This window comes from Barbus barbus, assembly GCF_936440315.1.
Source record: "Barbus barbus genome assembly, chromosome: 33".
In the NCBI taxonomy this organism is placed as follows: Eukaryota; Metazoa; Chordata; class Actinopteri; order Cypriniformes; family Cyprinidae; genus Barbus; species Barbus barbus.
Window position 1 is genome coordinate 21,020,057 of NC_136761.1, and position 16,821 is coordinate 21,036,877.

A 16,821-nucleotide genomic window follows, 5' to 3' on the forward strand; every position below is an offset into this window, starting at 1 on the left:
GTTTGTTTACGCGTTATTCGCCATCGAAAAAGACGCACACTTCGAGCGCGAGAAAGGCCGCTGTGTAATTCAGTCATACAGAATAAGTGCTTAATTGTGAGCGTAAGAAAAAGTCTGCGCTGGAGTGGAATACGGTTATCAGAGTCCCTCGCTCACTCACTCTCTTGCGCGCCCGCGTCTCTTAGAGGAAGTGCTGCTTGTGCTGAAGAAACGGCTGGGAGCGCAACACACAAGGACGCAGCGCGAGCGCGAGCAAAGAAGTGCACCTGTAATCCACGCTGCTCACGCGCCGATGTGCGGATAGTGTGAGAGCATCCAGAAGAGATATTCTACACCACGCGCATACCCATGCTTGGGATTTGGCTTTCTTTTTCTTCGCTAATGCAAAAGGAAATATGCAGCGAAGCCTCACACTGCTCTGCACCAGTTTTCTGGGATTGTGCTTCGGTTCCAGTTTCCCAAGTAATATCAACATAGGTGAGTGAATGGCAAAAGTGAAGGATGGAGTGTAGAGTGATGCGTTATGAATAAAAAATAGTTATGGACTTAGTCATTTCACTTGTGTTACCAGAAACCTGCCCAGGTTGTTTTAATGTATTGTGGGATTTTGTCTTTCCCCCACAGGAGGGTTATTCCCAACCGAATCACACGAATATGAAGTGTTTCGGTTTGCGCTCTCGCATCACCAGGATATCCCTAAACTGGTACCTCAAGTGGATATGGTCAAAATGGGGAATAGCTTCTCCATGACATATGCTTGTGAGTACAACCTGTTTTTACAGTGTAGAGATAAATGTGTGTGGTGAATGTCAACACACTGCAGCTGCTGTTCGCGTCTATCTGTTGCTCTGATGGCAGAATGATAAAATGTCTGGATGTGAAAAAAGTCTGGATGTGAAAGTTTTTGTCTTTCTGTTGCGCATACCTCGCGGAGATGCAATCGATATTATTTGTATTAAAGACTAATATATTTGGCATCAAATATGGCGCTTTTTGAATGTATTAGTGGTATGTGGTTCACAAGTGCAGAAAGTGCAGGGCTCAGACGCATACATGCGTGTTACGCTGAATGCGCTTTACGCCTGGAATACATCGTTGGCCAATAACCTAATTATCAAGTTAAACATTTTTTTGCACGACATTTTTTCCTTAATTTCGTTTAACTACCGTGCGTGCAATTAATCTCAATTATGCGTCATGATGGACGCGCACGCTTCATTGCTGATACATCACGAAGCCGTTCTATTGTGTTCATAATGCTGATTATTTGAATTAATAACGGTTTTTGTGTAATATTTTGGGGGTTGTCGATCAGTTATTTTGGGTCACAGGTCATTTTATGATTTAGTAGCTTTTTAAGATATTTTTGTTTCTTGTCTCAAAGCGCGCAACGTGTGGCAGCTTCCGTTGTACAGAGCACAGGATCAAAGGCTTTAGAAAGAAACAAGCGTTAATAGCCAATTAATTGATAAATCAATTACTTTCAAGCTCTTTGGGCTCATGTAGATGTCTAAAAGCAACAATATAGTGAGGTTACAGACAGAGGATGTGAAATGTCTCTTTTTAGTCTCTGTGTCATTGATTCCCAACAAGGAAGATTAATTGTTTTGCTTTGCTAAAGATATAAAACAGAATTTTGACTCTTATTCACAAATAAATTCACTGTTCTGTCTTTTTCTATAAGGTTTTTCATGTTTGTTTCTAGAAATGTTTCCAGTAGCCTATTGTTTCCAATACTTATTGATTGATATGGGTGGTGATGGCGCAGTGGATAAGACACATGCCGTTGGTGTGAGAGACCCGGATTCGAATCCACTGTGAGACACCAATGTGTCCCTGAGCAAGACACTTAACCCCCTAGTTGCTCCAGAGGCGTGCGACCTCTGACATATATAGCAACTGTAAGTCGCTTTGGATAAAATCGTCAGCTAAATGAATAAATGTAATGTAAATGATTATGTTATGTTTGAAAATGAATCAATGTAATAGCGGCCACTTAAAAATAATGATAATGCTGAATGATGTCCATTATAACATCATTTAAGAAGAACACATTTCTTGTTTAGTGTGATAAGGGAATTCTTGAGCCTTACTCATAGGAGAAAAAAAGGTTGGGAAACACTGCTCTATCAGATTTTTCTAGGTCTCTTTTTCTCACATAAGCATCAAAGTATATAGAGAGAGAATTTTTTTTTTTTTTTCAAAATATGACGCAAACCAGACACTTGAGTATGAAAATCAGTGTGAAGATATCTTTCAGTTCTGTAGCATGTTTGTTTCAAATATTCTTTGTTCTGTAATACTACTGAGAGCACATCAAAGAAATGCACTTTAAATCTATGCATTCGTCTCCCCCAAGCTACCAATATTTATTTTCTTGATGTGAATTTTGAGCTATGCATAGACCCTCCCACCTCATCCTCCTTTCATACATTCAGTGTGTGTCAAGACAGACCAATCATCCATCAGCACCTCATGCCTTCTCTCTGGTCTTGAGGAAAACCAATCAGGCCTTATTAAAAGATATCAGGATGCAGTTCCAAATACTAATGTGGAGGTTTCCCAACAGTGTAATTAAACTCCATTCACTGTTTCTGTCAGTGCTAGAGGTGTGCTGTGGGATTTTTAATAGCGTGAAGAGACAAATCTGTCCCTCTATGAATTTCATGATGTTCTCTCAGGTGGAAAATTCAACATGCTCATTAGTCAGTGATGTTCTTGTGCTTTTTTCCTCACTGTCTTCAAGATAAGACATGTGTTACTCATTGACCCATTATGAAGCTCGGTCATATTTAAATGCGCCAGCAGATTGTCCAGGATAATCGAAGGTCTCTTATATCACTTTGTGCTCCCGTCCTGATCTGTTGCGTAGTGAATGGGCAGCCCTTGCGCAGCGAGCTGTGAGAGAAGTGCTGTGAAGTCCCCGACTCTGTGTAATTTTGAATGGCCTCTTGTGCCAGGAACTGAATGTGTGTCCGGAGACGCCTGAGGAAACTTACCCTCAGCTGCTCCCCCTCTGTGTGGACTCAATCCTTAGAGCAAACCATTCCCGTCAACACCTGCCGGGCTTTACCAGAGGGGGTTGAGTATACAGAAAAAAGAGGGCAGGGTTGTTCTGGGGCAAAGGTTGATTAAACAAGAAGTGCTGTGGCACCTAGGAAAGCACATTTTTATTGATAATTGGAAAGCGTAATAAGAGCGCACTGAACCCTTATGTTCTGTTTTGGGCCTCAAAAACTTCAAAGCCTTAATAGCTAATATTAATAAGTTACAGTTTGTTATCATTGGTTAACTAGGCCTAAACATTAGTAAACTAACAATAAACAATACTAATAGATGTTTAACATTTGCATTAATATTAATCAGATGCCTGATGGTAAACAAATAATTAAAATAGATGTTTCATAAACTAGAGAGTGTTTTGTTTTTTTCATTCACCCTCTCTCCAGATTTAGACACGTTTTCACTTTCAATTTCAGAAGAATGCGTCTGTATAAAGGTGGAATGCAATTTATTCAATGACCCCCAGCCGTCTTGCTGACATTTGAAGTTCTCATGGCTAATGGTAGATTCCTTTATTTGATCCGTGAGCAGAATTAGAGCTGATCAATAGCTGGACCCCATGCAAAGACTCTACAATCAATAAGAGATGTTCACATATTCCTGCATGCAAAGCCTCAATAACCCACTTAAAGATCTATGGGAGAGTGTGCATTCATAGACCTCCAAGAAAGAAAGCCTTCAGGCCAGAAGAATATTAGCACGCTTCAAGACAAAGAACTGAATCGAGCGTATTTACTGCTGCTACAATCTGATCTGCACTGAGTAAAGTCTCATAATATAATGCTCTAAATGAAACATCTGTTTTTTTCCTGCTCTGCTACTGTTGAAGTGTAGTATGTGCGTGTGTTCCCTTTATTAGGTGTTTCACAATATGTAGTTTACACCTTCGCATCTGATGTGATTGCTCTTGGGAGACGGCTGTAAACATGCATCAGAGTATCTCAGAAAGCAGCTGCAGTTTCTGTCATAAGCCTGAAATGTCTTTTAGTGTTTCGCACTGAGAAGAAAATAACAACCCTCTGCATGTAGAATTGCGTATAGGCAGCACGGTAGTGGATTTCTAGGATTGTGTCTGTTGAGGGAGTTTGCTCTGGGGTGTTGTGTTTTTGTGTAACAGGAGACCAGAAGGGGGAAAGGGATCACCCTCAGTCACCACATCTCCCAGAGCAACAAGACCTCCAAATCCTGAATGAATAAATGATCTGGATGGGATTCCCTTAAGCAAGACATTAATTTAAAATGCCAAGATGTTCAGTCTCTAAATTTCCATTGCAGAAAAGGTCTGAACAATCAATACAAATTGCAAAATAAACATTATAAATTCTGATTGGATGAGCCACACTCAAAGCCGCTGCACACCTGTGACCGCACATCAGTCGAATTCTGTATTACAGGTTGTGCTGTTTCTTGGCAACCGTAAACAACCGACAGTTAGTCACTAAATCACTCCAATTATAATCAATGCGCTACAACAGGATCTCTAGCAGCTGACACATTTCTTCAGTCGCATGGCACTGAAATTGTGTAAACGCTCCTTGTCAGCTTCTATTGTGTTACCTATCCCATATGGAAAAAATGTGGTGATTACAATTTTTGAATGAAATTATTGTTTTTAGTTATCAAGCATGCATTAAAATGACAGTTTTGTGATTTAGATGGAACCAGTGCTGGTCCGGATCTTCATCTTGAACTTTTAATTGTGAATTTTGCCCTGAAGCAAACACTAATGAAAACACCAGCCTTTCACGACGTCCCATGGCAACTCTGCACACCAGCAGCTTGGGAAAATCCAATGCAGTTTTATACATTTTGGGCATTCACAACAATAATAGGGAGGTAATTGAGGCCATTGTGTGGTGGATTTATATATGTTGGCTTTGTATCTCTGTAGCTGATGGTTTTTGTGAGAACTGTGAGAAAGGATCAAGCGAGGGATGTACTTCTCAATGAGGCAAAGAGAAGAGCTGTCATGTTTAGTCTGAGAGACGAACAGAGACTCCCTTGTCTCGCACAGTCCTTTACATTAATGAGAGACAAAGAGAGCATCACGTCTTCTCCCATCTGTCTTCTCTTCCTCAAAAACATGACAAGTGTTAGCGTGGTTTTTTTTTGTTTGTTTTTTTTTTTACAAAACTAGAACGAAGAATTTAAAGGTGGTAAAACACTAGGGGAAGCTTTTGATTTTTGAGCTGGAAATGACAAATACAAGAATCAGACTGAAGCATAAATTCAGTATGAGACAATCTTGCCTTGACATTGTTATCTAGTGTAAGAGACTCCACTGTCCCCATACCATCATATACTGCCTTGTTAAATAGTGGAAGGAGTCCAATTATGCTTCATTAGGAGGATGCCCCATATAGCCTGAGATTCCTGTCTTAATGAGGACACATGCGTCTGTCTTGGCTGACATCACCATAGAGAATTTGAGAAGCGTTTTTTAATTCTAATCCCTGTAGATTTTAGTGCTTGCGGAGATGTAATCGTATGCTGTATTATCCATGTTAGGAAAATGTTTTATGATATGGAAAATCTGACTCAGGTGTAGGGTTGAAAATCCAAAAATATAAATGAAACAGTTTATTGGACCTAATTAATCTGAAGAAAGATTTTCTATGCAATTAAATTAAGCCTAAAAAGTGAACAAATTTACTAATTTATTAGATTATTGAAAGATCACTGAAGACTGGAGTAATGATGCTGAAAATTCAGTTGCCATCACAGGAATAAATTACTTTTTTTTTTTAAACTATCATAGAAAATGTCTGTTTAAAATTGTGGTAATATTTTAGTATTACTGTATTTTTGACCACATAAATGCAGCCTTTGTGTGTCTACGATACTTAAAAATATAATAAAAAAAATACCAACCATAAAACCATAAACATTTGCATTTTTCCAGTGATATGGATGCAAAATTGCACTTAAAACACTTTAACAGACGAGCACTGCTATTGGTCTTATGCTACTGCTACTGAATTTATTTTAGCTGAATTGTGAGCTTACTATCTGAATTGAACATGATGAAAGAGAGAAGTCTTGGCTGCCAAGAAATAATAAACTAACCACACATCCTTCTATTTCTATTGCTTCCTTAGAAGTTCAAAAAAATCAAAATGGAATCAGAACCAGATTCCTTATAATTCAAATACTTACTAAGATGTGTGTGTTTGTGGGTCAGCCTGCTGTCTCTTAAGATGTCTTGTGAATGGTCTGGTTTTCTCAATTATCAGCTTAATTAGGCATTAAGAGGCTATTGTTCCTTTACACTGGTGAAACAAACTCTGACTTCAGCTGACATCTGCCTCTTTTATCCTTTGCAACTCTGCTTAAGCACAAGTGCTAATACGTGAAACTGATGCCCGTCGGAGGACGGTGCTTTTGTCCTTTCTGTAATGTCGAGGACACATACTGAGCCAAGCGGCCACAGGCTCACAGCACTATTAGCACTCTTTGAAAGTGTGACCGTTCTGTTCATCCCCTGCACACCAAGACCGAGTGTCAAGTTTTCTGGTCAGCCTGCCCTAACACTCTTCTGGCCTACTTAGTGCTCTGATCCTTGAGTTTAATATCCATTCGTACGAAAGGAAGGGTTCTCAGCTGGTAACGTATTATTGTGCTCACATGCATTAAAGGTTGTGTGTGTGTGTGTGTGTGTGTGTATGTGTGTGTGTGTCTGAGAGAGAGAGAGCTTGTGGATATATCCAAACAAGCTGTCTAAATGTAGAGCTGCAGAATGTGCCACAAAACATTGGAATAACGTTTTATCAATCAAACCCACTATTTTGAAAATACCTTGTTGCTGGAAAAGCTGCAGTTTGAAAGCAGCAGAGATACTGTCATGCGATACAGTGATGTGAGTATTTAAGACATACCGCCACTGCACAAATAGCATATAAAATAACCCGTAGCAGATCTATATAGGTGGAGCTGAGGAAGGTGGAGGGTTTCAGAGGAACTCTGAAAGCACGCTGCAAAATGCTCAAGTGGATGCTAACCAGCCATTTAAATGTAAAGCAGCAAGCTCATTGGCTGCATATATGCAACATGAGCCAATCAGCTTGTACCAGGTCGTTTAACACTGTGAATATCATCAGTTACATTAAGACCCATCAAACTGCGCTATCTAGAGTTTCATGAAAGAACTAGGCATATATTGCTTTACAGTGAACAGGTAAAGTTATAAAGTATGTATATATATATGCAGATCTAGCTTATAAAGTATGCAGATATATTACATATCTTTATATATAGAGGTATGCAATTATAAAGTTTACGTTTTATGTTGATATAAACAATGTCACAGCTGAGATTTACTATAAAATATATATTATTTTATATGAGTATTGTCACGGTGCACACACGAGGGAGGACACAGGAACACGCAGACGAGGATATAAACTCAAATATGTCTTTAATGAAGACATCAGGGCAGGACAGGGCAGGACAAGGCAAGGCAGACATCAAACACCGGGGAGTAACGAATAGACCAGACGAAATCTAACTCAACAGACAGGACTATAAATACACCGGTAAATCATAGATAACGAGACAAACACAGCTGGACAAGAATTAACTAATGATAACATATAACAAGGACAGGAAACGAACCAAATATGGACACAAGAGGCGGGAACACGACACCCACGACAGATGACTGACATAACTCCCCCCTCCCGAAAGGTTGGTCCCGAGCCTTAACAGTTCCATCAGGGAGGGGGGGGGGGCGCTCTGGAGGCCCCTCAGGACAGACATGGACAGGAACACAGGACGGGGACCTCCAGAGTGGAACATACAGACGGAGGCCAAGGAGGAGCTGGGAGCTCAGGAGGCCATGGCAGATGGTCTTCAGCCGGATCCCTTTTACCCCCCCCTAAAATTTCCCTGGGGAAGTTAGGGGGTATCAGGAGCCCTCCGGGGCTAGACACACAAAACAGTACATGACAGGACAGGAACAGGACAACCCACATGGGCTAGACAAACAGGAACAGGACTGGACAGGGCAACCCACAGGAACAGGAATCCCTCCTGGGCTAGCTCGGAAGCTGAGGCTTCTCCTGGGCATGACAAGGAGTCAGGGGCCCTCACAGGGTCCCTCAGCAACCGCCTCCACTTCCACGACAAGGGGGCAGACGAGTCTCCGTCCAGAGACCAGACGAAATCTAACTCAACAGACAGGACTATAAATACACAGGTAAATCACAGATAACGAGACAAACACAGCTGGACAAGAATTAACTAATGATAACATATAACAAGGACATTTGGAAACGAACCAAATATGGACACAAGAGGAACACATGACACCCACGACAGATGACTGACAAGTATACTGTATATATTCAAGTAAAGTAGGATACTCTGCGATATTGTGTACTTTTTTTTTTAAAACTAGCGGTCACTTTGTTTTTTCACTTTTTATTTATTTATTTACTCCTATTTATTGAAAGAAATTAATACTCTGCAATTATGCATTACATTTATTAAAATAATATTGAAGGCATTTACAATGTTACCATAGATTTCAATTTTAAATAAAATCGAACTGCTCTTTTGACAATTTTATTCATCAAAGAATCCTGAAAAAAGCATGTTTCCACAAAAATACACCGTTTTCAACATTGATGATAATAATAATAATAATAATTGTATTATTATTATTATAATTTTTAGTATGTTTAATAATAAACTTGAGGGTCAAATTGGCATATTTGTTTGATTTCTGCAGGATCATGTGACACTGAAGACTGGAGTAATGGCTGCTGAAAATTCAGCTTTGCATCACATGAATAATTTGTGCGCTGATTGGTTGGATACATGCTGGTTTGGCCACACAGTTGAGCCACCCGCTATGTGTGCTGGTCCATCACATTTGCCATTGAGGTGGATTTTCTTCTCTTCCATATTTATGTGATTCACACTCTCATGCTCAGGTTGTGCAGGTGACTCATTCTGAAGAAGTGAACTCTCATTTGGCCAGAGCAGCGGATTCTGCACATGAGGGCTTCCACCCACCCAACACTGCACCACATTTGTTGTACTGAGAGCTATTTGTGGCCCTCAGTATGAAGGACCTGTAACTCTAAATACCACTATTATTAAGGGCAATCACAGTATGGCTTGGTTATTGTCATTCTGTTTTGAACACAACTAAATCTAAACAGAGACGATGTGTACTGGAAAGACAGACTTCATAGACCTGTAAGGAGATGGCTGTTGGAAATCGATAAAATGTGTTTGTGTGACTTTTAAATAATGCTTTAGGGCCACAGCAGTAACTCTTAATGTCAGCCACCAGCCAGGACATTAGTTGTTTTTATAAAATGACAAACATCACATTGAAGCTTAACCTGTTAATGTTTTATTCTCTTTTATTGCATCAGACATGATGGACAAAATGAGATGCAGTACTTGGGCCATTTGTTGTGTTTGGTACTAGAAAAAAAAAAAACCTCTTTCTGAGGTCGCCTCTGGCTTTCGCTAAATTGGTTTGTTCTCCTGTTTCAGGAGTGATAACAGCCGTTTCAGCCCTAAGAGGCCTTGTCAGCTGACCGGTTTAGAACATGACTGCCGTTGCACAACAAAAAGATTTCTCAGAATACTCTTTTGCACTTTCAGGGAAGAGCAGAAATTATCCTGTTGAAGTGAAAATACATGAACCTTCTAGATCATGTGAAAGTGTAGAGGTTCAAATAATTAATAGATTGTAAAAATAATTTTTATGATGTTTATTATAAATGAATTCTTTATATTATAATATTTTTCATAATCTTTCATCAAAAACATAGTAAGAAAAGACTATCGCAATTTCCCTTTAATGCCAACTTTAAAATATTATATAGCTAGAAATTTAAATATTGAATATTATGAAATATTACAGTATCATTTGTATATAATAATAATATTATATTTATAATAACACATATTCTGTAATATCATTGAAATATAATTTAATAATTATTTATTTTATTAACTTTTTAATAATTTATTATTATTATTCTATTTGAATAAATACAATATATAAACATTATATCTTAAAATGCATAAATGAAAATATTGTAAATATTATATACAGCTTTGAGGATGTCTATTCCTTTTCAAACAAAAGCATTCTGACATTTGTGAGCCATCAGCCATTGTGATTGAATGGAAGTATCACAGGACATGAGCAAGCAATGAGTACATGCAAATGATGAGAAGCCCTGGCTAATGTTGTCATACCATGCACATACTGTATTTGTAAAGGTCGAATTCCTTGGAAATAACACATTATGTATAGCTGACCTGGAACTGTCCACTTAGGGCATAAATACTGCAGGATACAGGAGTGATTATTACTAGGCTATATGTTCCCTTGAGCGCCCACAGCCATACGCTCCACTGTGTAGGCTAATGACGTGTAACTCCCATGAATGAGTATGGACAGGCTTATGTGAGTTTTTGCGTGTGTGTGTGTGTGTGTGTGTGTGTGAGAGAGAGAGAGAGAGAGAGAGAGAGAGAGAGAGAGAGGGTGAAAAATGCCATATTAAGCTTGTCTGTGTAATTACTCTGGTGATATTTGCAGATGCTTATGTGTAGTAATAGTGATAGATTGTTTAATTATTTTGAGTATGTGTGTGTGTTTTATATTTAACTGTGAGACATGTAGCTTGTGTGTTTATATTAGAGTGTGCCGAAGGATATGATTGTGTGTGTGTGTGTGTGTGTGTGTGTGTGTGTGCATGTTTATGTGGTTTATGAGGACACAAATTTGTATAATGACATGGGTATGACAGAGGTATTACAATATGAAGGTGGGTTATGAGGACACTGCCTATGTCCCTGTAATTCAAAAGGCTTAAAAAACATACTAAATGGTCTTTTTTTTTTGAAAATCTAAAAATGCACAAAGTTTGTTCAGTATAAAAACCATTACGCCTATGGAGAGTCCCCATAAACCACAAAAACCAACATGTGTGTGTGAGTGTTTATACAGAGAACTGGAGGCCAAAAGAGCGAGCAGAGCACCTCATTAAAGCAGTGGATGTGGATGGAAGAGGTGGAGCTCGGTGTCCTTTAAAATTCAGTCCACTGCACAGTTATTCATCAACATAGACCAAATAACAACACATGAAAGGGCACACAGGCTCCAAATAATCCACAGGATTTCTGCTCATGATTGGAGGGGAGGAGAAGAGAGAAAGTGTGAGTGAGTGAAACAGATTGAGAAGGAAATGGCTATTTAGTCTCCACAGTTCTCCTGAGGGAGTCTACCTGTGACTGCTCTCAGACTGCAGTTTAAAGCAGGTTTACTCCATAGTGCTGCCTGGCAAGAACCTCAGACACGCTGTCACTTAAATAGAATGGCCTCACACATATTAGGTGGAACTGATGTAATTTAGCATGAGCAAAAACAGAAATGCTGGAAAGCCAATTCCGCAGCCCAGCTACAACGAATATACTGTTTCTTCACGTTTGTCAATTGATTTTATAAGCAGAAATCTCTAATTGCTTCTGTGGAACACAAAATAAGAACATTACCAGGATGTTCATGCTGCTCTTTTGGTTACAATACATGCAAAAACCAATGTGTGTTTATATTCATTTTAAAAGTTAAGTTTCGGTTAGACTAAAGCAATAATTTGTCTTTTGGAAATGTCATGTAAACGCTTTAGTGTGACTGAAATACCAGTCTGTTTTCTATGAGGTCAGACTTACAGACATGAACAATGTGACTGTAGCTCGGCTTCATTCACTATTATGTTTAGCATGTCTACACTTGGTCTTTGCATTGTGCTGTGCACATATTTTGAAAGACAGAAGTGACAGATAATGTGTATTTACTCAAAACATCTGCAGTTTGAGTATAGGTGTGCGTGTAAACACCTTATTTTTGGCAGTGGCATTTGAAATTACATGTACTTAAAGTATGGTAAATTTCTGTATTTAGAGATTATTACTTAAATCATCCTTTTTTTAGTTAATAGTTAGAAGGGCATATTGAGCCGAAAGTGCATTGTCAAGTTTATGCACATAAAAGCTATGAATTACCTTATGATTTACTATGAAAAACAGAAAAAGGACGTTCTCAGAATTCCCTGCATAACACATCCCATATATACAAATGCATTTCTTCATTTTTGTTTTCAGTACTGTACAAAGAGTGTTTCATATTCTGTTATTTCCTTTGTTTACTGCATTATTTTAGTGTCATGTGAGTTCCCTTCATGCATTTTGTGTGTATGGCCCTGTTCACTGTCTACTGTATATAGCTAGCTACTGTATATTATTATTTGGCCTTGTTTTATGAATACAGACAACTTACAATATACTCTGATTTATCTTGTGTGTTTTTTTTGTGCCACCTGTATTATCTTGGTGGTTATCAGTACATTTTAAAGTAGAACGTTGATTTCGTTAGTTCAAGTAGATTTGTGTATTAACATTATATCACATAAGTAAATATATGCTGTAAAATAAGTTGTTAAATACAGAGGCATCAGTATGCCATGAAATATTGATATGGTATCTTTTAATGTGAAATTTTAATTTAATTTAATTTATTTAATTTTTAATTTACCGTAAATATATTGTTATAGTGTAGCTTCTAGTCTGATTGCATCAGCTTTGTGCTCTATGAGTCCCATGACTACACCAGAGCTGAACGTTCAATACAGTCATCAGTCATCCCCGCCTAGGGTCTGGTCGAGCCGAACAGACCTGTGCAGATCTGTTTGTGAGATGGTGCCAGGATGGCCAGATGCTGCCAGGATCTTTAGCATGGCCAGAGAGCACAGGTTGGCCAGAGGTGTTCACATCGTGTTTTACGCCTCTACTCAGGCTAACACAAACCACTGCAGGCGGCCAGTGTGTTCCTGTCATTAGAGGGCTGGATGACACGGCCATGTGCTTCCTGTCAGGAGGATCTTTTCAGAACAGGGAAACAGATGTGAGTGAGAGAAAGCCGCACACTTCCAATCTGCTTCCACATTATCACACACGTGGGAAGCGGCAGCGGCTCTGTAGCAAATGGATTCCATTGAAAGTTTTGTAAATGTGTTTCTGATTAAAAACCAAATGTGTTTGTTACTATTCTAACTTGGAAACCTTTTACCAGGACATTTATTTTACTACTTTTGAGATGACAAATTACAGTTGTTCTTAATAGTTTTTCCACAAATAAACTTTTATCTAAAGTTAGTGAATAGCTTGAGATTACACAAACAAACTGACGGATTACCTAAACTAGTGAGAGTCTGAAAAGTGTTTTAAGAGAGTTTATTTTCTAACAGTTCACAAGGAAATTGGCACAGATTTCATTTATATACACTACCGTTCAAAAGCTAGCAAGAGTCTTTAATCTTTTTTAAATAAATGTATTAATTGTATTAATTGAAAATTAATTTTATTAATACATTATGCAATTGATCAAAAGTGACAGACTGTTACATTGTTTACAAAATATTATTTTTCATATAAATGCAGCTTTTAATTCTATTCATAATCATGATGTATCATGGTTCATGAAAATGTATCACTTTTTCCACAGAAATGTTAAGCAGCATAACTATTTTCAACATTGAAAATAAAAAGAAATTTTCTTAGGTACCAAATCAGCATATTAGAATGATTTCTGAAGGATCATGTGACACTGAAGACTTTAGTAATGATGCGAATATTCAGATTTTCCATAACAGGAATAAATTGCACTTGAAAATTAATTAACATTTTACTGTTTTCTATTTTAAACTGTAATAATATGTCATAATATTGTGTTTTTACTGTATTTTTGATCAAATAAATGCAGCCTTGGTGAGCGTAAGAGACTCCTATCAAAAACATTAGAAAATTGTAATGTATTGTAACCTTTTTAGCCTTTGTCCCTTTTTATTGATAGGAAAATAGAAAAAGAACAGGAAATGATGTGTAGAAGAAGAGGGAAAGAATCAGTTAAAGAGTGTGACTCACACTCACATCACTCTCAAGTACATCAATGTGACTATCTCAGATAGCATTACAAGTTTAAAACCCCATGAGCTAGGTACTAAAACTCTGTTCAGCCAGCCAATATATCGCTGCAATTAATGTTAAGTCATTTCCAATGAAGTCATATGCCAAACGATATCAAATAAAGTTAATGAATAGGTTTTGCTGATGCCTGTTGCCAGCAACCCAGTTCAACAATATGTTGTAGATGAATGAGCGCAGGTTATTAACAATGTATGAATTGACAAAAAAAAATTTAAAAAAAGAAAGTATGTGAAACCATTCAAGACAAGCACATATGGTATGGCGAGGATCTCGATTCAGTGTGCCATATGTCTTTGGTAATAGCTAACACAGAGGGATGCAGTCCCCCACCTTCCTTTCCCTTTTCACTCTCTCTCTCTCTCTCTCTCTCTGTCTCTCCGGGTCCACAAAGCTCAGCCCAGACAGAATTAATGTGCAAGTCATCAGTCACAGAGGAAGCAAAGCCGTGTGATAAGAACACCCCCAATATTACCTCAGAGCTCACGGCAGCGTCTGTTATAGACATGTCACACTCATTATAGCTTAGCACCAAGCGTGTGACTTTTATATACAGTGCAGAGAGAACAGTTTAAATTAGTGTGCCTGTGTTGAATATCACCTTCTCTTTGTAAGATCTAATTTTCTTGTTTATTTCATGCTATGTGACTTCAGATTGAGACAGTATCTATGTATCTGACAGATTAAGTTTTTATGTTTCAGCCGGATGTTGATATGAGTCATAGTGCATATGATGAAGGCCAGTGGTCAGAGACACACACACACACACACACAAAAACACATGCTGGAGGAGCTGGCACCCTGCACTGCTTATGGGCTGTTGCATTGTGGGGCAGGCAGTTTGGGTGATGGCCATGCCTATCGCTCCTGCTCCCCCTGTACCCCTCAGGCGGCCCCTGCTGGGATTTGGGCCTTGGGTAGTGAACAGACTGCAACTTCAATCTGTTTAGTTGCGGGACTGAAACGTGAGGCCCAGAGCCGCAGTGAAAAATAACCTCGGCCAGGGCAAAGATAGCAACAGCAGAGTATGATACAGCATTAAAATACACAGGGAAACCTGCTTCAAAACAGATTGAGGCCATTTTGCCACCAACAGGGAGAGGAAAAGATATTCAACGTTCAAGGCGGCAGAGATAGAAAAGCACCCTGCTGTTTGGTAAATGTCAGCGAGACCCTTTGTGCGCATTGATTATCTGGCCCTTCAGAAACTTCATCCGCACCATTTCCAGTCCAGTGATGCATATAGAAACATTTACTAATTGCTTCTCGGAAGTGAACAATAAAACCAGCGCGATGCTAACAATGCGATGTGAGTGATGTCTGTGTTGTAAATCGTGTTCTGTTGTCGTCTCCAGTCTGTTCGCAGTTCTCCAAAGGAGTGTACGCCATCATCGGCGTGTACGACAGGAAGACCGTCAACATGTTGATGTCGTTCTGCGGTGCGCTACACGTCTGCTTCGTGACGCCCAGCTTCCCCATGGAAAACTCCAACCAGTTTGTCATCCAGCTGAGACCCGAACTGCAGGACGCCCTGGTGGCCGTAATCGAGCACTACAGGTGGTCAAAGTTCGTCTACATGTACAGCTCGGACTCTGGTGAGACCTGCTTTTTAAGATCTAAATATTTGGATTTGGGGGGAATTTATTAAGAATTAATTGCACCCAAGCGATGCTTATTTGCATGTTTTTATTTGATTATCATTTGATGTATAACTGCTTCCATGACTTAGGGTTTTCCAAAGTGGGGCCGCAGAGAAAAATCATTTTAAAATTAAAATAATAATAATTATTATTATTATTCAAATAATATTGTTATTTAAAGGTAAATATTAATTATTAAAATGCAATTATTACATTTTAAAAACAATAATAAATTATTATTATCATTATTACACTAACATTAATAATATTAATAAATTAATAATAATTATAATAATAATAAATAATGTTATAATAAATTCGAATTTGACCTTTTAAGCGATTGGTATTCATCATATTTTGGGGTTCTTGGCATCAAAAAGTTTGAAAACTCGACATGAATAGAAAGTCCAAAACGCTCTCTAAAAGGGGTATTGTATATTAAGCTTAATTTGCATAGAACTGATGTGTCTTTGAAGCACATGATAACTTAAATAGTGTAGTGCTATAGCAACACATTTAGCGTTTGGTTAAAATGGTTTGTGGGTGCTTAAGACACAGGTTTTTGTGCTGAAATGCCAAGCACTAAATTCACCCATTAGAATTCTCTTTTGAATGTGGCTGGTTGGTTTTCTGAGAGCCAGTATTTACCACCACATTGCTGGTGTGCACATTGAGTCAGCTTTTGTTCCTGGTTTGTTTGTGAACATGTTGGTGTGTAATGACAGATATAGATATGACTCATGAGAGAGCAGCCTGCTTTGGTGTTGCTGGGATGAACAATAGTGTTCTGATCTGAGTGGATGCATCTCTCCCTGCACTTGGAGCTCATTTGTGCATCTCTCTCCATGGAGATCTGCCAGAATGAAACTGCTGTGCCAGAGTAAAATGTATCCAGTTGAAGGCCAGGGAAAGAAAATCCTAATTCTAAAGCACCCCCACACATGGTTTCATTGTTATTCTAAGAAGGGTCCAAAATTTACTTGTCTGCCACACAGGCCAGGGCCGATGAATTGAGAACATTTACCAACCAATAAATATTTTGTACAAGCCGTGAGACTAGGTCTTGTTTTATTAATATTTAAAAAAAAATGATATTTGTCCTAAAAGGGAT

The 16,821-nt window shown here is 38.5% G+C and overlaps 1 protein-coding gene across 1 annotated transcript in view; it reads left to right on the forward strand.

Moving 5' to 3' along the window:
• The first annotated feature begins 204 nt into the window (after positions 1–204).
• LOC306853003 (glutamate receptor 1-like) overlaps positions 205–16,821 on the forward strand; it is a 70,469-nt gene continuing 53,852 nt past the window's right edge. The window contains exons 1-3 of the mRNA XM_079390145.1: positions 205–477; positions 625–759; positions 15,426–15,665. Of these exons, the coding sequence (XP_079246271.1) occupies positions 396–477; positions 625–759; positions 15,426–15,665 (457 nt within the window). The 5' untranslated portion in view covers positions 205–395. The remainder of the gene's footprint in view (positions 478–624; positions 760–15,425; positions 15,666–16,821) is intronic.